This window comes from Sceloporus occidentalis, unplaced genomic scaffold, assembly GCF_023333645.1.
Source record: "Sceloporus occidentalis isolate IW3139 unplaced genomic scaffold, rSceOcc1.0.p SCAF_51, whole genome shotgun sequence".
NCBI lineage: Eukaryota > Metazoa > Chordata > Lepidosauria > Squamata > Phrynosomatidae > Sceloporus > Sceloporus occidentalis.
In genome coordinates this window covers 2,172,503-2,195,682 of record NW_028317031.1, presented here as the reverse complement: position 1 = coordinate 2,195,682, position 23,180 = coordinate 2,172,503, and the positions used below count along the sequence as shown (strand labels likewise).

General features: G+C 37.5%; 1 protein-coding gene across 1 annotated transcript in view; it reads right to left on the bottom strand.

Moving 5' to 3' along the window:
* LOC149288425 (protein transport protein Sec16B-like) overlaps nucleotides 1–18,570 on the bottom strand; it is a 41,598-nt gene extending 23,028 nt beyond the window's left edge. Inside the window, exons 1-14 of the mRNA XM_089491632.1 lie at nucleotides 18,272–18,570; nucleotides 16,739–16,833; nucleotides 13,674–13,791; nucleotides 13,181–13,226; nucleotides 12,764–12,896; nucleotides 11,719–11,873; nucleotides 11,024–11,085; nucleotides 10,128–10,263; nucleotides 8,672–8,899; nucleotides 7,830–7,927; nucleotides 7,377–7,458; nucleotides 5,034–5,151; nucleotides 3,720–3,831; nucleotides 1,452–1,557 (exon numbers count right to left, since the gene is read on the bottom strand). Of these exons, the coding sequence (XP_089347758.1) occupies nucleotides 1,452–1,557; nucleotides 3,720–3,831; nucleotides 5,034–5,151; nucleotides 7,377–7,458; nucleotides 7,830–7,927; nucleotides 8,672–8,899; nucleotides 10,128–10,263; nucleotides 11,024–11,085; nucleotides 11,719–11,873; nucleotides 12,764–12,896; nucleotides 13,181–13,226; nucleotides 13,674–13,791; nucleotides 16,739–16,833; nucleotides 18,272–18,570 (1,788 nt within the window). The remainder of the gene's footprint in view (nucleotides 1–1,451; nucleotides 1,558–3,719; nucleotides 3,832–5,033; nucleotides 5,152–7,376; nucleotides 7,459–7,829; nucleotides 7,928–8,671; nucleotides 8,900–10,127; nucleotides 10,264–11,023; nucleotides 11,086–11,718; nucleotides 11,874–12,763; nucleotides 12,897–13,180; nucleotides 13,227–13,673; nucleotides 13,792–16,738; nucleotides 16,834–18,271) is intronic.
* Nucleotides 18,571–23,180: the final 4,610 nt, after the last annotated feature.

Sequence of the window (23,180 nt, the reverse complement as noted above, 5' to 3'; positions counted from 1 at the left end):
ACGCAAAAATTCTACCATTATTGTATTGATCTATTACATTCTAACATTCTATTTAATGTATTGCTGGTCCATTTTAGGAGACCTTTGTAACTAGGTTTTGAGAAGGTTGTATCTGATCATAAGTGGGAATACTGAGCATATTGTGCAATATGTCTTTGCTGATTGGTAGGGAATCAGTTTTTCTTGGTTTGTGTTTGGTTAAAAAAGAAAGTCAAGATAATTAAAGATCATGTCCGCAATAAAATATGGGACTTTATCAGTTCTGCTCTCCTGTTATCTTGCGTCTTCAGGTCCTCGTGCCTTAGTTAGGATCGATGGAAAAATGAATACAAGTTGACTACAGGGAAAATCTTTGGACCTCTGACTACAGGGTCAAATTTGATAGAAGATGGACATACTAAAATGATAATGCTTTGTATGAGCTGCCTTCAAAATGCAATGGTTTAAGTGAGCAAAAAAATCAATATTCTTGACGGGTCATAGCAATCTCTGTACCTCAATCCAACAGAACATTTGTGGTTTGAACTAAAAAAAAAAAAAAGCAATTAACAAGTGAAAACCAAGAAATATGAAAGAATTGGCGAACCTCTCCCTGGAGCAACAGTCTAAAATATTTAAGAAGACATGTTGGGAAATAAAGTGATGAAAACCAAAGTTGGATGAAATAACATTCTAGATTCAACAATGTGAATCACAGTGACTATTTCAGGTTTTATTTCTATTATTTTCCTTAATTTATCATTTTAAAACTAAATATATTCCTCTTTGCAGTGTTGTTTAACAAAAGCCAAGTATTTTTGGAAGTTAAAATGTTGTTATACAGAACATTGGATGCACTGTATAAAACCAGTAATTCTTGCCATTTTTCACCAGTGGTGTTAAACTCCACCACCCTGCCAGAATTTTAGGGCTTCTTTAGAAAAAATAAAATAAAACTGGGCATCATGGATCAACATGTACAAGTGTCAACCTGACATATCACTGCATATCACCCAAGCTTTTTACTTATTTAGTACTAAAATGTTGGTTAGAGAAAATAAAGGGTATTTTGTCACTTAGTAGAAGACCAAAAACAATATTTAAATATCTGAGGATCCTGTCTACAAATGTACATTTCAGTAAAACATTTGAAATACATTCACATGATTAAGAGGACAAAAAAATATATTATTAGGTGGAGTACAATATATGAATGCATTGTACAGTCTTTACACCAATAATTGCAGACTCTCTATATGCATCCATACATATGGTAGACACATGATGTGTATGTGTGTACGTGCCGGACTATATTGATGAATGGGTACATGAAAGATAGGAGGAATATAAAAAACAGATGGTGAGTAATTTGAAAATGGTGAGAAAGATGACATGTTAAGAGAAAAATTTAGTAGACTGAGCAATAAAAACCCTTACTGACAGTAGAATCGGATCCTTGCGGCAGTGGTTACCTGGAATGCAGGAATACAATGGTCAGGTTTCCCCAAACTTTGGCAGTACTCCATGATTTCAGTACGTTGGATACTCTGTGAGCTGGCAAACTTCTGAAATCTTTGGCTGGAACACACAGCATTAAAGGTGGGTGACCAAATAGTAACACAGAGGCAGAAATATATAAAGGGAGCATTGGTAAGAATGACCATTAAATAATAAGAAACATAGTGAAAAGATTGAGAAAAAAATATATACCAAAACACTTAAGATAACCAAGTCAATAAAAGGTGAAATCTGTAGAAAGACATTGCCCCCTAGTGGTAACTCTGGCAGAGTGACAGAAACCTGATATTCTTTCAACAGCTCAATATTTTATCATTAAACCGGGATTTTTTTTAGCTGAAAATAAATTATAGACTTTAAAAAAAATCCATATAAAACATCCATATAAAATTGTAGAGTGCTTTATATTTTTTAGTATTCTACTGTTCTACATTTTCTAGCTTTCTGCTTTTACTGGAAATTATTAGGTTGTTTTGTGTTTCCTAAAATTCCCAAACGTCTACATTTCGTTCTATACAAAGCTTCAGTATGAACTATTTTTTTTGGCTTAAATCTGCCATTGAAATCAATGGGCGATTTCATCTGAAAACATCCCAAACTGCCACTTTGGTGTTTATAGAATCCAACCCAAAATAACTCCAACGAGTCAGTGAACAACATAGAATTATGTCTCCACTGAGCCTGATAACAGAGGCAGCTAGTTGTGATGAATAGTCTGACAGAGAAAAACAAGGTATTTGGCTGGTATCCACATCTATATCTACCCATGTTCATCTGGCCATTAAAATGCACACGCATCACATTGCATGTCAGACACAGAACATTATCTTAATTATTCTGTATGATTAATATCAGTAGCGTTGACAGCACAGCCCAAAGAGCCAATGGTGATCTCACACCATGAGTTTAAGCTCAATGGATACTGGTGGAGCTACAGATAATTTCAGGGGTCAGTGAAGCCCATATAAAAGAGGTATAGTGCTTCTCAGATTGTTTATGACATGATAAATTACTCTGGGTAAGGAAAAAAAGAACAAAAAGTAAAAAAAAAAAAAAAAAAAAAGTCTAATGTCTTAAGTCTTAATCGAATGGAACTCATAGTTTCTTAGAAAACCTCTTTGGAACAAGCAAAACCTGAAACATCTTGGAGGTTATTTGTAAAAGGTGATTATGGTGCTAAGCTTGAAAAGAAGTCTTATCACCGTAGCATAGAAACATAGAAAGTGGCGGCAGATGAGAACAATTCGGCCCATCCGGTCTGCCCAACCTCTGAAACAACAGAATTATCAACCTAGATGAAATATAGACTCAAACCTTAATCAGTCCTTGGCCTTGTGTTTAAATTCCCTGACTGTATTAGCCTCTACCACTTCTGGCGGTTGTTCCGTTTATCTACCATGGACCAGGAGAATGCAGCATCAGAAGCCCAACATGGCAGCTGATGCTGTTTGTGACCACACCAGACAGGGATGTAACAATCATGGTCGCAGGAGGCTCAACTGCAACCGCGCCACCACTTGTCTGCACCTTTAAAACGGCTAGGTGCGGGGGAAGTAAGAGAACATCTGGTTGGATTATCTCTCATACATTCTCCCTGCATGTTTTGTCTGACAAAAACATCCACTTCCTACATGCTAGATCAGTCTATACACGGCATGGAGGAAGAGAGACACACCACTCCTGCAGGTAAGTGGTGTGGGCAGGGCACAGGCAGGTTGTTTGGGGGCACTGACAAGCATTTTAGAAGCAAAGATGGCACAGGCAGGTTTTGGGGGGCAAAGATGGCACATGCAGGCTGTTTGGCGGCACTGGCAAGCTACTTGGTGGCAAAGATAGCATAGACAGGCTGTTTGGGGAGAAAAATGGCACAGATAAGCTACTTGCGGACAAAGGTGGTAGGAGGCTGTTTGGGGACAGAGATTGCACAGACAAATTGATTGAGGCTAAGATGGCATTGATAAGCTGTTTGGGGCAAAAGTGCCATTCAAAAACTACATGGAACATGTTGCTTGGTGAAGTTGGGGGACCCCGGGGAAATTTCCACACCAGGGCCTTGTGGTTTTAGGTTATCAACCTGGCACCAGAATTTATTTTTATGCATAATTACTATTATGTTGCTTGTCATGTATGCTGTGTATTTTCAGGAGAAATCAGGACACCCTTAAAGAAAAAAAGTAGAAGTATGTGGAAAAAACAGAGAATTGTCTTTGGAAAACACTTACCTGTGGCTGCTTCCCAACAAAACAAGGCGGTCCGATTTTCCATAGTACTGGCCAAAAGGGATATCAGCTGTCAGGTAGCAGCAGTGTCCAGCTTCGGTTAAGCCTTTAAGAACTAAATATTTGGAAAGAGAACAAGGTTTAAAGGGCAGCTCTACTATAACTGATTAATACATTGTCTGAGCTGAAAATGTAATTGAAATGAAATAAATATAATAAGTAACCTAAACTGCCAAAAGCTGTCTCATAACCTCTTCTACATGGGATACCATTATCTTGCTGCCATTATTTATGACATGATAGGATGGCTCTGTGTCACTCATACAGGGAGATACAGTGCACCTCTGTCACTCACGCTGCAGGTAGTCTGCATTATGGTCATTAATACTGCATTAATGTAACACGGAGTAGAACAGACTGCACTGCTGCGAGTTACAGGACGAAGCTCCATCAGAGTCACTCATACTGCAGGGTAGACTGCATTACTGTCACTTAAGCTGCGCAGCGGCTTTCATCACAGAGACCTATTCCGCAAGACAGGCTGTATTACAGACACACAAACTGCAGGCAGCTTGTTGTAATTGCACAAAAATGCATTATTTTCCTTCATTCTCTTTGGAATGAACCATTGTCACCTATACTGCCGACAACCTGCATTTTTGTATTATTACTGCATTGTTGTTTTTCAAGTGGCAGAATAGACTGCATTAAATGAATGAGCTGTCCATTTGCTAAAGAGATTCGTACCTAAGGATAACAATCTCCCTAGTAGATGAGTCGTTTCATATACACCCTTTCACAGACACGTGAAATACTGGAACATCTCACTTACACTGTAGATTATTTAAACAGTCTAAAAAAATCCCCTAACTCACACTGACATTAGCATTCTCACTTATGGCACAAGCTGTTTTTATATGTACAAAGAACTGTCCCATACTGCGCCGCCACCTGACAGATACTGTCACTCACACCGCCAGACAGATACTGTCACTCACACTGCCACTTTCACTCAAACAGAACTATCTGCTAGATGTAACTCTCACTCACACTAGCAGGTAAGACTCTCACACCTCCGGATAAGACTATTACATTGCCAGAGAGATGCTGTCACTCACACACTCATGGATACGCAAACTAAAAAATCTGCATCACCATTTGAAAACCCTTTTTTTTTAAATCCCCCCAAATCTAGAAATTTGTTAAACACGCGTCAGACTCTCACATCAGGAACCTGCAAATGCTTTCAACATAACTCACTGATAGCACAACTCACTTTCATGTCCCAAAAGAAACACAAATACCCTTGTTCCCTACCTAAATTGTCTCCCATGGTAATGACGGCATGTCGGTTAAGTTCAGAATCTGCCATCTGATTGGACAGAATCGCAGCCAGGTGTGGCCTCCAGTCTCCCCACTTTGTGTCTCCGCAGCACTGTGTTAATATTTATAGAAAATCAATGTTTACATAGAGGTTCTTGTAGCTGTATTGATTCTAGAGAAATCACGGCATGTTAACCTACAGTAATGGGAAAAAAAATTGAAAACACACAACAAAACCCATTTTTTTTATATCACTCCAGAGTTTCCATGTTTAAAAAGAGACCCCCTATGAGAGGGACACAAATCACCTGTTGCTATTCTAGTATAGAAAAGCCATGAATGCATACTGTGTACATCCAGACAATTCAAACGTGGAACAAATGTAAAGTTCTTTTGTTAAATCTCTCATCTTCATGTAAGTAATTTTACCAACTAAATAAGCTAGCCACGTCTACTAAACAAGCACATTTACTATTAGCATGAGGATTGTATGTATTGGGAACAGCAAATAAGCCAATGGAATCAATATAGTAATTTCAGAAAGTCTGTAATTTATTTGTATCATAATTTTGCTCTTTTTAGTGACTTACTTAGCCTTATAGTATACTTAAAAACATTATATTCCAAAGTAGATTTTAGAAAACTGCGTACATCCAACAGAGAATGATCTGTAGATGTTTGCTCTTAGTTCTTTGCGTCTCTTTGACACTCTGCAACCTATAGCTACTGCAACAATTTTTGTGTACTGATCCGGATCCCCCTTCTCTGAATTTCTTAATAGGATACTTAAGTATTAAAGAGCAACTCATCAATATTGTCTGTTTTAATGAGTGTCAAGCTTATATGAAGAATTAACAACACTGTGGCGCTGTGATACAGAATATAAGAATACAATAAATAAAGAGTAATTGATGTTCATCTTACTTTGGGATCATTAACATTACAGAACAAAATATGTAAACGGTAATTAAATTGTGGGATCTGCAGAGGACCATGCATTATACAATCCTTTTTTTGGCAAACCCATACTATTATCCCAAGGGAACATAACATAAGAATGTGTTATTACGGACATATTTATATTCCATGAGATAGTTTCAACTCATTATAAGCATGTTCAAACATATTCAAACCTTTAACACAAATTCTGCATTAAGCAATGTAATATATCCACTTTTAATTAATTGGCATCTCGTTATTTATTTAATTTAAAAACAAACTAATGAATAAAAATTTTAAAACAATAAGTATTGGTTAAAAAATGCAGCTTTAATTTACTGCCTCTTCAAGTTGCCTGACAATATTTTACACTCCAAAATATGAACAGAAATAAATTCACATATAGTTATTTACTACCCGGTTTTTTTCTTTTTTAGTGCATGTTTAGAATTGTAATACTGGCTGAATTAAAACTACCAATACCCAGCATGGTTTTTTTTTAAACATGTACTACTTCTATTAAAAAGATTTGGTTTAAAAGATAGGGATTACGTTACCAAACAGTGCTTACATTGGTGTCACGATTCTTCCCTACACCACTTCAAGGCTCCCAGAATCAGTCTACTTCCATGGTAATGTTGGAATAATTTAATGAGGAGGAATAATCGTGCGGTTAAAAGGGCAACTCCAATGCCATACAGACTGGACCAATTTCATAATAATTATATATATAGATATATATATATATAATTCTTATGAAATTGGTCCAGTTTGTAAGCTTTTAAAACCCACAAAATTTCGAAAGAAAACTGAAACAAGTGAGAATTGAACATTTCACTTTTACCCCAAAATAATTCAGTTCCTGGTGTGTTTATGATTCCCAAGACAAAATGCGACTGATAAGTTCGACTGAATTTAAAGGAAAGGTACTTGGTTTTGTAAATTAAATGGCAAATCTTTTCCCGAATTTAACACACTACAAAGAAACCATGTACTTATTTATGTGCCTATTTAGTTATTCTTTCACATTTCCAAGCAAAATGTAACGGCATGAATTTGGTTGCCACTGATCTGGAGACCGGCAAACAGTTGTTATTCAATTTATACAATTAATAGGTATGTTTGTCAGAGGTGTGTCGGAAGCAATGACTGGGATGTGGGAGTGCTGCGTTACCTTTGATTTAATCCCACGGAGAGTAGAACTGAAATGTGTAACACATTATACCAATTCTAGCAATGTGTAATTTCTATAAAATACTCTGTACATTATGACATTATGACTGCTTTCAGCTATGAGTTTTTATGATGTTCATTATTAAAATCTTTTCGAATCCATACAGATCCTAAGACTGTGCTACTTTATGTGTTTTTGAAAAGCAAAGCAATGCAGGGTCTTACCATGGCTGCCTGCGGGATCCGTCCTGCCATCAGCTGGAAAAGAGTTTGCAAGGGGTCATTCTGGGCTAAAGTGCTCGTAAACCTGAGAGTAGAAACAGGGTCATAATTGACATTCAATTGTTATGCATGCTGTGAAGGAAATTAGATGGGAAAATCACACACTGGGCATTCGACTCGAACTACGAGTCATGTCTGATCAATTCTCCACCTTGAATGTTCTGTTCATTCAATATGGCCCCGTGCAGTCAATTTAGCATCAATTCTAGTTATGGCTGACCCTATCCCCTTATTGTCATTACAAACAATGAACGGTCTCAACACAACTTCTCCTCACTATGCCAGATTTATGTGTTCTTAACAGGTCTAATCCCTTCTCCAATCACTTTTTGTCACCCTTGTGGCTGATGGCTAATAAGGTTCTTTTGGCACATCAGTCCCTCTGCATTCACGTACCGTCCCATCACCCAGCTGTGGGTCCGTGAGTCCATTTTGCTGGACAGGAACAAGGCATGTCCCCAAAGCTCACTCCTCATTGCCCAGTCTAGAGCCTCCTTCAACAAGTCAAGATACAATAGACAAGATTAGCCTGGACATCCATTAGCGGTGTCTGGTCCTTTTTATTATCCAACAGTTGCATATTATCCAACAGTGACATACTTTTTATTTTTATCTCCAACCAAGGATATTTGTATTGTGTGATGGCTGAACATTAACAGAACACAATTGATCATTGAGCTCCTAAATTCATATACTAATCCCCAAAAGATACAATCTGATAAAGATCTAGTCATTAAAAACAATTTCTTTCAAACCCCACTGTGGGATATGACTGGACCTCTAGCTCCATAAACAACAATTCTTTAATCGAACAGCATCCTGTTAAAGAATAACATTTGAAACATTATAACACATTGTGTTTTTGTTGTTTTTTTATGTAATTGGCATTTTGTGTTTTTTTTCTCAACTCCATCCCAAAACAATTGAAAATAAAAATAATTTATGAAAATCCAGCCAGCAACATTTCAGAGAGACTCTTAAGTTTATACGAACAAAGGCACTTAAGCCTGGAAGAAAATATAAACGGAGAAAAAAGTCTGGAAGATAAATGTGTGTTAGAGATAAAATCTGGGAAAACATTTAGAAGATCAAATTTAATGAAGGCAGCAAAGGAAGAAGTTACGCTTATTGGAAGGAAGTGTCACTGAGGCCAAAGATGCACGTAGATAAAAGGATAATAAGTTAAGCAGTGGACTGGTGAGGAAGCCGTGTGTCTAATATTAGGCAAAGAAACTTGCTTTTTTCCGTCCGTAGAAAAGCAGTTTGGTGAATTTCTCCACGGCTTGTGCAGAGGTCTCAGCAGGAGATGGGATCTCCCCAGTCAAAAGGTCCATCTGTGCACAATCTGGTATCAGTGGAGGCTCTTCGCTTAGGGTGATGAGGTTAGCACTGGATAACGCTCTTCTGTATGGATCCCGTTTACAGTCTTGTAGCAGGAGCTCTGCTACATCTGAACCAGCAATACACTGTAGGAAGTAAAGAGACATATCTCCGTTCACTAATACTTTGTAGACATATAATAAACAAAATCAGCATTACAATGTATATTCTTTTTGTATTTAGTGCTTTACAGTATAATAAAAGTGGAGATACAATAAGTGCTGTCATATGATAAGTGCAGTAGTCTACAGTCTTTTTGATTGAGGTACAATAGTAATGAATACATTGGAAGTGGAGGTCCCTGCCTCGCAAAGCTTACATTACTATGTCTGTGCTACATAAGTGCTTTCAGGAACGCTCAAAACAGCAGGCGAACGTATATCATGGCACATTTGGTATATGGATAATGCTAGAATTGCAGTACTAATAAAAGAAAATGTATACATCCTCTATGTCGTTATGCGTCTGTGTTCCATAAGTAGCACTGTGCATATGTACATTATCAGCTATGTTGTGTCCTCCATGTGTCTAGAACGTTGTTGATTTATCTATCACATGCATTTTTCGGGTGTCTTGAGTCACCATTCTTACACCTAAACTAATTACCCTTGATATTATTCTATTTCTAAAGCGCAAGCAGGTTCCGTAGCACTATTACCATGATGGTATAACACGAAATTAAGATCTGACTGTGTCTTGTATACATGTTTCTGATGGCGTGACACCAGCGGCTGAACTAGAACTGGTGGAGCAGGTGCCTAATCCTTGCTGGTTTATAAAATATTACTTTAATATAAAAACACTAGATGCTAGCGATGAGTAAGATCACCAGCCAAGTTAGGTGATGTCTGTAAAAACAAACTAGCTTCCAAAATTATTTTTTTCTCATACATTTTTTATTATAGATATTTTTAGCAAGTCCCTAAAACTCCGGGGAAAAGAGATAGTTCTAATTCTGCAAGATTGTGATCTTTAAAAACAGGGAAAAGGAACAAAACAAATCAGAGGGCAGATGTTATAATTTATACCAAACGGAAGACAGCTTCACTGAATATTAAGAAGCTGCCTGAAGCCAGTTTAGTTCCTCCAAGCTCATCAACACTATATAGCGCAAGCAACCAAGCAAATATAAGAACAAAAACAGAAGACTTGGCTGAAACCCCTGAAAATAAGATGAGCGCGTAGAATATTAATTAAGCAAATACATATTTATTTAATATGTGTTCATCTGTACGGTATGTCATAAACACCACTCCTACAATACTAAGACATTTGTTTAGTCCTAAGGCAAAGCATGCTTTCTGAGATACATACCCCGTTCTGCCGACACATCTGTAACAGCATCTGCCAGAGTAAAGAATCGTCCCCGCTTCTTGGTACTTTTGAGTGGAGACACTCGCTCACTTTCTGCTGGCAAAATTTTATGATGTCCACTTTATGTAAATCTTCCCTGAGGAGAGCAAGGATTAAACTTATTCTCTGCCCCATGACAGCTATAGGGGACTTCTGCTGACTCGTAACACAATGTATCCATGAAATGGTTTTGATGTATTGTAATAAATAAAGACATCTCCCTAATTTAGTAATTTCACAAATCAATGTGTTTGGTATGCTGTGGATCCTATGAAATGGAACACCTTTTATCATTTAGAATACAATATTGTATATGTTAATGGAGTGGGCTGACACTCTTCATGGTCCCCCAACAAAAGTATGGCATGGACCTCTCACTGGGCCACACCATCTTGTTCTGCATTGCAATATTGACTCCAGAGAGCCCAAGCCACCACTAGTGCTGGGCCCTAGGTGCTTGAACAAGCGACAGACCATTCAATCCATCACTGCGTAGGAAATACATGGAAAGAACACTGGTGCTGGCTAAACACTGAATAGTGGTCAACCAATGGCCTCATCCATCTACCATGTTATGATAAGTGCCGGTCGGTAGTGGTAATCCTTTCCTGTTGATACAAGTGAGGAAAGGTGTCTCCTTGCACACCAGCATTAGAACTTTAGAACTACCAATACTATACATCATCACAAGCTCTTGGTGCTAGATTGCTCAAATGCATGATGTTTCTACTGAGAGAAACTTGTTACTCAGGTGACAAGACCATGTTCAAAACTTTCCGACAAAATAACTTTTTAGACATTATCGAAAATGTCATCGAATATAAGGCTAGGCACAGCTTTCAGCCATACCATCCTACCTTTGAACGGGACCAGGGAAATTCCTCATCTCCTCTTGTTCCAACGTATCGTGAAGAAGTACCTAAAAGTACAACAATACTCAATTGTAATCATAGGTGATGCCACCAGATTGCCAACTAATTATAATTTATCTGCATTTATCTGCATTATGTATCTGCATTGATATATATATTGTTTTAAAGAGCCGCTGATGCGTAATAATAAGTGTGGTATAATAATAAGTGTGGTATATTTGTCAGACGCCAATGTTATCTTCCAGATGCCGTTATACTAACTTACAAGGTGCTTACTTATACTAACGTACAAGGTGCTCTCCTAAAGTTCCTGGGGCAAAGTAAAACAAGTTTGGCTTCTTCAAAAGAAGCTGAAATGATCATAAACGTTTAGAAGCGCATTATAGTTTATTTATTCATGGTCGTAATATAGTAACGCACTTCAAAGAATACATACCCTCACAAAGCAGTCAGGAAGAAAATTACAATACATAAAAAATACATAAAAGGACCTGTGTTGTGGCCATTGTTTCCACCTCCAAATTGACATAGACAGTCCTACAGCACAAGCATCATCTTTATTAGTATGATGTAAGAGTGTATTATTGTGTGCTAAACCCAGAGCAGTCCAAGCCTGGCAATTACTTTATAAAAGCATTTGCAGAGCTACATACATAAGAAAAAGGGTTTACTAATGTTACCTCTATGCTGTGTATCTCGACACGCGCAGGTTGCCCTTCAGTGGGGAAGTTCGGGCACGCTCTGACCAGCTGGCCCCGGGCCCCGAAGCACACAGTGACATGCGGAAGAGAGAACTTCAGTGGAGCTAAGTGGTGAAAAGCCTGCTCTGAAGAGACTAATTTATAACACAGTAAAGATACATTAGTAAAACGTTCAACACATGGGATATATTATTCTGTACTTGGAAAGCATACAAATGTTTAGCCAAGATTGATGTCTGTGGCAATAAATTAATTTGCTTTCGCAAGGTCTCTGAGTATAGGTATTGCCCTAGAGGTACTGCTGCTAGTGATTTACCTTTAGATGGTAATGTAACAACTGCATCTGAAGAAGGTATTAGTTTAACCTGTAGCTGTATGACCTAAGTCATGATTTAATACAATTTCACAATGAATATTTAACCAACATTACTTTGGCTTATGCGATAAGACATAAAGTGTTTTGTCTTATTTCTAGAATACACAGAGTCATTTCGCTTTCCCTGTAAGGACCTGGGCTTGGATTAAAAAACACAGTTTGTATAGATTTCAACAAAGAGAAGCATGTTAGCTCAAGTGGGATTACAAATACCAAAAACAATCTAATTTCTGTCTTGAAAATTTTAGGAATCCCTAAAATCTATCAAGTCTTGACATTTGTCGGTTGTTGTCATAAATATTTACATTTTGGAATTTTGGAAATAGCAACATCACATAACAAAAAAATACATGAACAGAAGCATTTCTCCAATTTATGTATATTTCTATATTCAAGGTTTTACATTTCAAACGTCTAATGACAAAAAAAAATTTTCAGATAAAAGAGATCACCCTTTTGTTGTGTTTTAATGTTTTAATGTTACAAATGCTGTAAATTGTAAGGGGCCAAAAAAATTAAATAGGAAAATTACGTATTTACAATTTTAAAAATGTTTGGATATAATATTATTTCATCTTCACCTACTGTAATAATGATGTCTACATAATACAATGGTTGATATTTTAATATGATCCTTTGTCTACTTACCTTCCTGTATACGACTCCATGAGTCGCTCGTATCAGAGGGATCATTCATATACTGACTTAACTCATAACTACTGGACGACATGCCGGAGTCTCGGTACTGGGACAATAGACTGGGTTCCGCTAAGCTTAACAACTGTAAAGAGGGAGACCAAAGTAAAAAGTGTACGACAAAAGAAACATATCGAATGGTAAAAAAACATAGCTGAACGTACCTTGAAAAAGCATTAAAAAAGCAAACCATTGTTATAGAAAATAGCTTTTGCATACTAGTAAGAAGATGAGTGCCACATTAAATTAACGGACAGCAAGTCTTGCAGCTTAGTAACAAAATTGTTGTTGACAGCATGCGGTATTCTTGGAGCAATGTGTATGTGTAAATGTCTGTATAAATAAAGCAAGGTAGCGGAAAAATCTTACCTGTAATTTGTCCACTTCATTTTTATTCTCCTCATATCCTTGGGTCCTTATGGACATAAAAGAAGTATTTGTATACAGTTTACATAAGGTTGGAAGAAAGGAGCTTTTGTCTTAAACACAGAGAAGGTCTCTTTACCGTTAGGGCCTTTAAATAGCGGAATCGACCTTCATCTGAAGTTGTTTTGGCCAATTCAATCAATATATCGGAAAAATGTTTGGATGTGTTTCTAGATATTAAATGCATGCAGGGTTATCGCGAGTGAAGGTACATAAGGTAATGCTGATCCAGGTTTGAGTCCCTTTGAGATGACATTACTGTTTCAGTAGGTTTTTTGCTTTCTGGATCGACCTATGTGAGTTTGTGGAATGGTTGAACTTCATGGACTATATGTATTTTTTTTCAAACCAATTAACTATGTAATTATATATATATATATATATATATATATATATATATATGTAATCATGAATACTAATTGTAGGCATTCTTTACCAGCTCTGAGTCTGTGGCGGCGCCCAGCCTCCTTCTGCGGTCTGATGTAGCGGAGGTCCATTGTAGGAGTTTACCACCCATTGTTCTGTTTGTCTACTTTGGGGCCTTCTCCTCCAGTCTGCAAGGACAAGAACCAGTCAATTGAAGGGTTTTTATTAGAGAGGCACATCATAAAATAAAAAATGTATACTTAAATGGCATGTGGCCTGGAGCATAGCATTGTAATATTGAAAATAGTCGAGGACGGCCTCAGTTTACCATTCCTATCACCATAGGAACCATTGCGCAGGTCCAACCAAGACACTTTTAAATTTTTGCGGCAGAATATTTGCATCTTAAGGGTACTTTTGGCTATATGTAAGTATTACTGTTTACATGAGAGCTGTAATAGATCAAGGATCAAAGGATGAAGTTGACAATTTTGAGGATATGAGTTACTGTCCAAGTTGGACTTGTTGACTGCTATTACGCCAGCCATGCTACCTCTGTAATATGACTGGCATGAGTCTTAGTGAATTGACTTTCTTCCTCAGTAAATCAGAATGTGATCCTATTTGCTACAAAATAACATTTACCATGTAAAACGCAGATCGTAAAAGTGGGACATTTTCTTCCATGCTTCCAGGTTTGGCTAGGGGCATGATTAGGGTCAGGGTTTCTATTGAGACTTTGGGCTTTATTCGCTAAAGCTGGAGAGGTGTGCTTTCTATCACTCAGTTTGACTTCATGTCCGACTAAGAGTGGAGATTCCTTAATGCGGCCACCTTGGCCATTACCTGGTAATGCCACTGGATGCCTATGTGGATACCAGGATTACCTGCTTTTAAGAGCAAAGCAGTAATCATGAACATATTTGGCATATACAAACCATAAGCAGTCAGCGAGTGCAGAGGAAGAATATTAAACACAAGGTGATTGCCACTCCAAAAGTTTAGTGATTGCACATAACACAACACAGTGATTAGTGACACATAAATCAATCAGTATCATCAGTAATGTTGATACACTAAAAATAATAGGAAAATGTGGACCAAACTGGGTCCAGAAACACAAAACAAATGTCAAGCCCATAAATCCAATCAAACAAAGGGTAGTGAGATTTTTCTTTAAATTCCTAATGATGACCCATATGTTTGTCTATATGAGGCATATTTCTTGTCAGTGTTGTGTGACACAATAAGGTGCCATGCTCTGATCTCCAAGATACCTCCAGGTTTGTGAGAACTAGCAGATGGATCAAAGAGCAGAAGAACATAAGTAGCTGGGTAGTTGCGTTATACATAGAAATTAAATAATAAAGTTACAATTGGTGGATTTGTGTGTCAGAACAGCTTGTCAGCTACTTTACAATCCTGTTTATTAGTTGAGTGCATATCGATATTCAAAGAGGGATCCAACTCTAGCCTTGGTGGACTGGAGACATCCCAGGCTTTTTAGGTTAACACTAACACGTTGCTCAGTTTTCACAAAGTTAATTGGTTAATTCAATGTTAATTAAAGCAATCCTTTACATTTTCCTACTAAGAAAACCACATAAAAAAACTTGGACAACCTCAAGGACAATTACTTACTGAAGATGGCTTTTACGTTGTGGAGTGAGAATTTGCTACATAACAAGGTATAGGAGGGGAATTTCAATATTGCTACTTATTCCAATGCTTCTACCAATGTGCGATAGATGATTAACATATTTTTTAAATGCTGAGATTATTCCAAGACAGCGCACATGCCATACACCGGGCATACTGTAACACATCACATCATTATCAACAGCATAGCAAAGTATATACAGACATGTGTACAGCAAATATTAAAAACAGTATACCTAGAAACCTCAAAAACCTCATACATCTGTAAGTATTATACTGTGATACAATACAGCACCGGTAAGCAGACATAGACTGACACAAGACATAGAAACAACAGTAACCATGGTAAAACCAGAAAAAAAGTCCAGGGTGCAGAGATTGTTGGACTGTAGGTGAAAAGAAGGTTGGATGAAGAGGCTACTGCCATGCCTTCATTGGGCCACAGTGGACCAGCAAGTCTACAATCTTCAATTGCTGGGGCTGTACTCCTCCACCGGGATATGCAACCCCTTCCCTCTATTCCCAGCCAAAACCCTAGCAGGGGGGACTGGATTTTCTTCAAAGAAGAGAACCACTAAAGTTTTTAAAAGGGAGATGGCGGCCAAAAAAGCCAACCTACCTCTCCCACCAAGAGCCTCTGCAGCATCTTCAGTGAATGCAAACATACCACCTAACTCATCTTAACAAAAAGCTTCAATCAAAAACCAAAATATACATGCTCAAAAGGGCATGTGTGCAAAATAATCTATCTACCACCTTCCAGCCAAACGAACAAGTGTAGTATCTGTGATAGAGGACAAACACCTGGTCTTCTGGCCCTAAGAAAGCAAGAAGTCCAAGGTGCTTTTAGTGTGCCCAGACAATATCTGATCTGTGCCCACGTCACGAGGTGTGCCAGTGAGCTGACAGACTGTACTAAACTTTTTATAATCTGCCTACAGTAATTAACAGCAAAATAATAGTTTAAAGCAATAACAACCATGAATTTAGTGGATTGTCTGTATCTGACTAGGGGTTTTGTTAATAAATAAGGCAAACACTGACACCGTTAAATCACTTGCAAATGACCTTGTAACATTTCTATGGTAAACAATTTAACTGGATGGTTTTTAAATTTGTATTTAATGTACTCTGATGATAACACTTTCCTGAAGCCTGTGCAAACTGTTTACTATTGGTTGTTGACTGTAATCTTTTCAAGCAAATAAGTGAAAGAAAACACTCATTATTCCGCCGAGTATAATTACATTTCTATCGCAAATTATAGTATGACTATGCATTCTGAAATCAGGGGAACCTCACCTATTCTGCTAGTGTTGGTGTGTTATCACCTTTATACTTTATACATTTGTTACACCGGTAAAAACATTCTCTGTTGTTTCTTGTGCTCATATTATATTAATGAAGACAATGTTAACGCGCCTTAAATTTCTAAATTGGACAGTGTTGAAGAATGTAATGGGTGGGCTACTGTACCTCGGTATTCTGTTGGAGCAGCTTGATGGTCAGAATAATAATTTCTTTGCCTATGAGATGCTTCATAAAATGTGTATCTCTCATCATATTCCTGCCTAAAAAACAAAGGATGAAAAGGCAGGAATTAGTACAAAGGATTAACCCGTTTGACTGCAATTCCCATCATCTTTCAATTGCCATCATTGCCATCCAAAACTATACGAATATTTGCTGAAATATTAATGTTCACAAAAAGCTTGAAAAAAAGTTATGTTATGCCAATTACTTTTGCGTTTCCAATGCATTCCACCTCCAGAAGAAGCAGGATTTATGCAATAAGTCTGCAGTCTATTGTTCCACTTGCAGATTGGAAAAATCCAAGAATAGTCAGTGACCAGCCAATTCCTATTGGCTAAGCACTGACCTCAAACAACCAATAAGACATTTACATACAGAGGAAGTGGTTAGCTGAGCACAGGGATAAGCAAAGTATCCGTACAAGAACACCAGGGTCCATGGCAAGGGTTGTGAAGGTCCATAGAACATCATTAAATTGTCCACCACAGACCCCAGTAGATGTCCACCATGAGCAATTTTGGTGCCTACCCCTCGAGCCTGACCGCAATAAAGAGTTCTGTGGGGGTTATGTTGAAGTGATAAAAGTGATGCAATTACCATAGCAACAAATGGAATTCTGCTGCTGATTTTAGCACACTGTACCAGGCTCCCACTTCATACATAACTCTGTTATTGTGTTCAAGCATGGATTTGAAAATCTGAACGCTGATTTATTGATATTCCAGATTTGTCACAAGTACAGTTTTTCCATTGAACACACCTGTGATCAAGAAGGGGTATGTTTAATCCCCCTCCCTTAGAGACCTTGGGTACCACAATATGGATTCAAAGCTTATAAAATTCAATGACACTGCAAAACCAAAGAGAATTGAGACCTTTGTTGCTGAACTTTCTTTTGCCCAGGCCATAATTCTATGTTTCCATAACACAGTTAGCGTAGCCCTCAGACAATTGGTTCCATGCTGACAAAACAATTTTTGTTTTTATTTGCAATATTTTTCCAAACAAGCTTGCAATTTTTTTCCGTAACGCAAAATAAAACGACAGCTATATCATTCCAGGAAAAATTCACTGCTTTAATTTGTATGAGAATATCAGTAAAACAGACAGCAAACTTTCGGTTTCTGCAGGAACCCCTCTGGCAGCAGAAGGACTAAATGTATTAAATGATTATTATGTACTGTTGAGGGGAAAAGAGACAGCTGAATAAATAAGATTATTTTTATCTCCACTCTTCTCTTTTCAGAATAACCTATGTGATAAGTCTAAAGTTGATTTGTAGGTAAGATTTTATTCTCTTTTTGGTTGTCTTTCACGTTTATCGGCTATGTTTTTCACTGAACAAAAAAATAAAAAAAAAAGTCCTGACGTTACAATTCTGCTTTGTTTAATACATATATCATCTATATATCACAATAACTGTTCATTAAATTGCTTTGGGTTTTTTATAATTACACACAGACACTAAGATCTCACCTAGACAACGGACGGGATGGATATGTGTCACTTCTGTCATAAATCTCAGCTCTAGATGCAGGCCGACCGCAGTCACTGTGTCTATGATTAGATGTCTGATACTGGGAATAGTAGTCACTCCAGGAATCTGGTGGCCGAGGTTGGTAACCATCCTTTGGGTGAGGCTTCTGGATATGCCTGTTGCCATTGTTCATGTAATAATAAGGCGGTGCTTCGTGGTACATGCTTCTCCATGTGTCCGTCCTTCTAGTTGGTCTTCCCCATGACTGAGTGGGCCAAGGATGGGCTCCATGGTCCATTGCACTTATAATGTCTCACCTAGGGAAGATCCAATTATGGAATAAAATTAGGTAACATTGTTCACATTGATCACCATTGCATGTATCATTGTATTCATGCTTTATAAGAATTACCAATATTTGGGATAGTTTAAAATGCAAATCAACATTTATCACTGAACACCATTGTTTCGTAGTATTTATGAATTTGTAGAGGATATGGAACTCTCTGCTGGTGCGACCTGAAGGAAACACTTTAGCTGGGAAATTAGCATGCTATTGGCTGAACTCATACCAAACAACCAACATTATTCCAGATACTCAACTGTATTCAAATTAAATCAGTTCAGGAATAGCTTTCCAGGCAGATTTCATTGCAATTATTTCACCTCGACCTTGCTTTTCCTAGAGGGGCAGAAGTAGTTTTTGGTTAAAAAATAAAATGACAATAAAATATATTTTTTCTATTTTAAATATTAGTATCAAAGATGCATTGGCAGAAGATGAAGTGTGACACCATCCAAATATTGTATGTTTATTCGTTAATAGTATCATGTACAGAATCGTGTCTCATGCCAAAGTGCATTACATCAAAAGATACCAATTTTATATCTACACATGACGTTATTAGTTCAAATCGTTGTATCTCAAAAGAAACTGATCCCACAGTGCAATCACCATAGCAATGAGCGGAATGTTCCTTCTTGTTGTCCCATGCAGTGGTGTAACTACTACGGGGGTTGTTTACCACTTTGTACTAGATCTTCTTTTTATCCATAACCCCTTGCGATTAAAAACAAGACATTTGTCTATGTGTATTAATAATCACCCACAGCATAAAGCAAACATTTAATGATAAAATGGAGTGGTTTCTTCCGGGGGTGACACACAAACCCTTATACTTACTATTTCTGATGTGCTTCAATAGTCCTTTCACCAGTAAAATTCACACATCCACAGCACCTGTTGCTATTCCTACGCTGGAAAAAAGTATTTTAATGGATTAAACGAGACAGACACTTGTTCAAGATTAATAACACTGGACCTCACCTGTGTCAGTCGGGAGAGAATCTGTTTGCAGGTCCCTACCAAAGTCCGCGTGCCACATGAGCAGGCTGTAATCACAATCACAACAGTGCTTTACATCTAAGCTAAGGCATTGCAGAAAGTCCACAGATATCACAGGGTCAAAGTACAGAAGCATGATAATAAACACAGTCCAGTTATACCTAACGGCAGGAGTCACCGCTCATGACAAAGACTAGTAGTAGTAGAGATCCAAAAAAGTGACCGGAGTTCATGGCCTCCCAGTGGTGGTAGAGGCTAACACAGTGAGGGAGTTTAAACACGCAAGCGATAGGCATAAAGTTATCCTGGCTCTAAGACCATAATTGATTAAGGCCAGATTAAGGAGTTTAGGGCACTGGAGAAATTATACAGGAAGGGCCCCTTCTCTGGATTTCCAGTCATTACCAAGCTCCCTTTTCTTTCTCTGCTTCCTGCGTCTTGAAGTCTTTTTTCCTTCTATTCTATTCTTTCCTCCCTCTTTGGTAATTTATTTTGTCTAGCGTTTACATTTTTCATCCTCATCCTAATTTCTATTCTGCCCCCCATACACACGCATTTACACATACATATAAACACATATACATACAGACACACACATATATACATATACACACACACAGTACTTACCGAATCCTCTACTTCCCTGCTGTATGTTCCTAGTTGCCTCACTGAGCGGCGATGCAGTCAGGTCCCACGACATGTGGCAATTATCCTCCCTCACTGCCACTGTGCCCTGGGAATTGATGCCACTTCCAGACGCCCGGGACCCGATCGGATCGCCGCTGTGTGGGACAGGTGAGCGTTATGGACCAGAATGCCGGAGCTCTGGAGCAATTGCTCTGTGTGCTTCCCTGTTAATCTGGTCCTGTCTTTGCATCTGGAAGAGCAGGCAGGCTAGAAGGGTGAATAATTCTTATCTGCCCTCAGACTCTATGTTTCTATACCCCTGTACAGATGGTAGAATTTCTACTTCAGACACTGTACCTGTACATGCCTCCCAACGGTCCTGCTTTGTGCGGGAGAGTCACGATTTTGGCACTCTATCCCACCGAGCTTTGTCCCACTTTTCAGGACAGAGGGAGAGCTCGGTGGGACAGCAAGATCTGAGACTGGAATACCGCGGTCCCAATTTTATTTTCCGGTGTCAGGAAAAACCAAAGACTGCATACTGCACATCCACATGATGTGGCAGTTTACTTAAGGTTGATTGACCATGATCATATGTTCCAGTTTGGGCCAACTATAAAATAAAATGCATTCTGCAGGCCAACAAGGACTTTAATGATTTCAAGAGGAAATGTCTAGATTATCCCTGAGTCCCATTAAATATATCGGTACATAGGAATGTATATGTTACAACATATTAAATATAGAATTCTATTTCATTTAATCAATAGATAAATAGCTTCTATTATTTTACAGTCGGTCAGTGGGATTCCAAAGTAATCTTCACAGGAGTATCACGGGAAATGATGGAAAATGCGCCTAAGATTTCTTGGCTGTGCCTTTGGTAGAAGTCACAGCGGTAAAATATGCATCTAAATAATTTAAAAACAGAACAATAAATAAAAATAGTAATAACACAAGAGACAAATTATTTTTTGTACTGGATTCAATATTTTTAGTACAGTTTGACAAAGCCTCTAGAGCTGCAGCTTATAACGGTACAGTTCCTAAATAAAGCTGTTGTAAACCCACGCAACCATTGTTAGGGATGTCACCCCTCTGTCGTGAAGTTTTTACCATTTTACCATATCCTTGTTCAATCGTTTTTCCTCTTTTCAATGCTTAGTGCACAATTTATATATTGTTTTCTCAAAAGACAGATGGGGCTTTCTCTAAATAGCACTTTGTATTGTACAGCCTATCATTTAGTATGAATTAACGTATATAATTAATAGTAATAATAGTTAAAAACAAAAAAACTCACTTTATTGCTTCCACTGGTTAGGCACCACTAATAAAAAAAGCACCCTGCTTTTTATCCAGCAATATCCCCTGAGTAGAATAATACCCTGCATGTATACATACATAATTTTGGGTTGGGGCAGGGAAGGGTTTTTTCTTTTACTTTTTACACTTTTTGGGAAGCATTTGAGGTCTTTAAATACCTCTGCAATCTCATTTAAAACCGTATGGAGCCCATTATGATGTCATGGTGACGTTACTGGGGACGTTTGTTTATGTGAATTTTGAATTAAATTTTTTATTATTTTTACAAATATTTTATTTTTTAAATATTTTATTGAAGGGGAGAAACACTGGTTTTCTCTCTTTTCACTTTGATACATCACAGAGTGATCAGCAAGCAGGGCTATATTGCTGATTGTTGTACCTGTGATCGTCATACAGGCGGGGTCATCAGAGGTCACAGGTAATATTTTTTCTGGCAGTGTCAGCGCCACATTCTAATGCATTATTTGCATATAGTGTCACAAGTAGAAGCAGTGGGCGGACAAGGCTAATATACAACAAAAAAATTCTAACTTATTTTCTATGCTCCATCTATTTACCGTAACCACGGTACAATCCAGGGTATTGTGCTTGGTTTTTGCCAAGTTACAGTGAAGTGTGCCTGACAAAAAATAAGAACAAAGCAAACATTTATAAGATTAAGTTATTATATCTTGGGTGGGTTTTGTCATTCAACAACAAGACTAGGAACAATGTTTTTAGAGCTGCATTTACTTACAAAAGTATTAAAATTAGCAGGCTTTAATTGGAACAGCACCTTTAATAAAGATTGAGAAACGCTACATTGTAGAAGAGCAGATGGATACAACCCTCCTTTTTAAGTGTTCTGTACTCATGCTGGCTTCAATTTGCGACGACAGTTTTATTTATACCATGCATGTAGGTCCTATTACATTATGTGTAATATGTCAAGGTGCACTTTTTGATAAATGTTATTTTTTTAATTATATCAGGAATAATAAATTAAATATATTTTTACACGTTAGTTATTGCAATTAATACAGAAGCGGCACCGAATTTTAGTAATTATAATTAATGGAGCAGTAATGAAGCAATTATTCCACAGAAGGATTATACCCATGGGACGTTTTGGGGTTTATGTGACAGGGATGAATCCAGCTCTTCAATGTAAATCACACTGCTTCAATGAGTTTTATTATTAGCACTATTTAAGCGGTAGTTGTTTGTTTTTTTTTTTAAGAGATCCTAACATAATTGTTGTTCGGTGGCCTGTACATTTAACAATCCATTCTTAATAAAACTTCATTACCAAATTAAAAAAAAACAACAAGCGCATTCGGTTTAATGTAGAGTTTCAAGCTGGAGACACGTAAAGCATTTAATCAATTAATCTCAATATATATAAAATGAAACACACATTTTCAGTCTAGTTAAGGTTTAGTCTCAGACGAGACAGATGTTCCCCTTTAATTTTTGAGTTTCTTTAAGGGTGTATTTGAAGGAGATTTAAAAAGACTAGCATACACCTCAATGTAGCTCTGTTCATATATATATATATTTTATTTTTTATATATATATATATATATATAACGTTGGGGTTGAGCTTTGGCATCCAATCCAGGTTATGT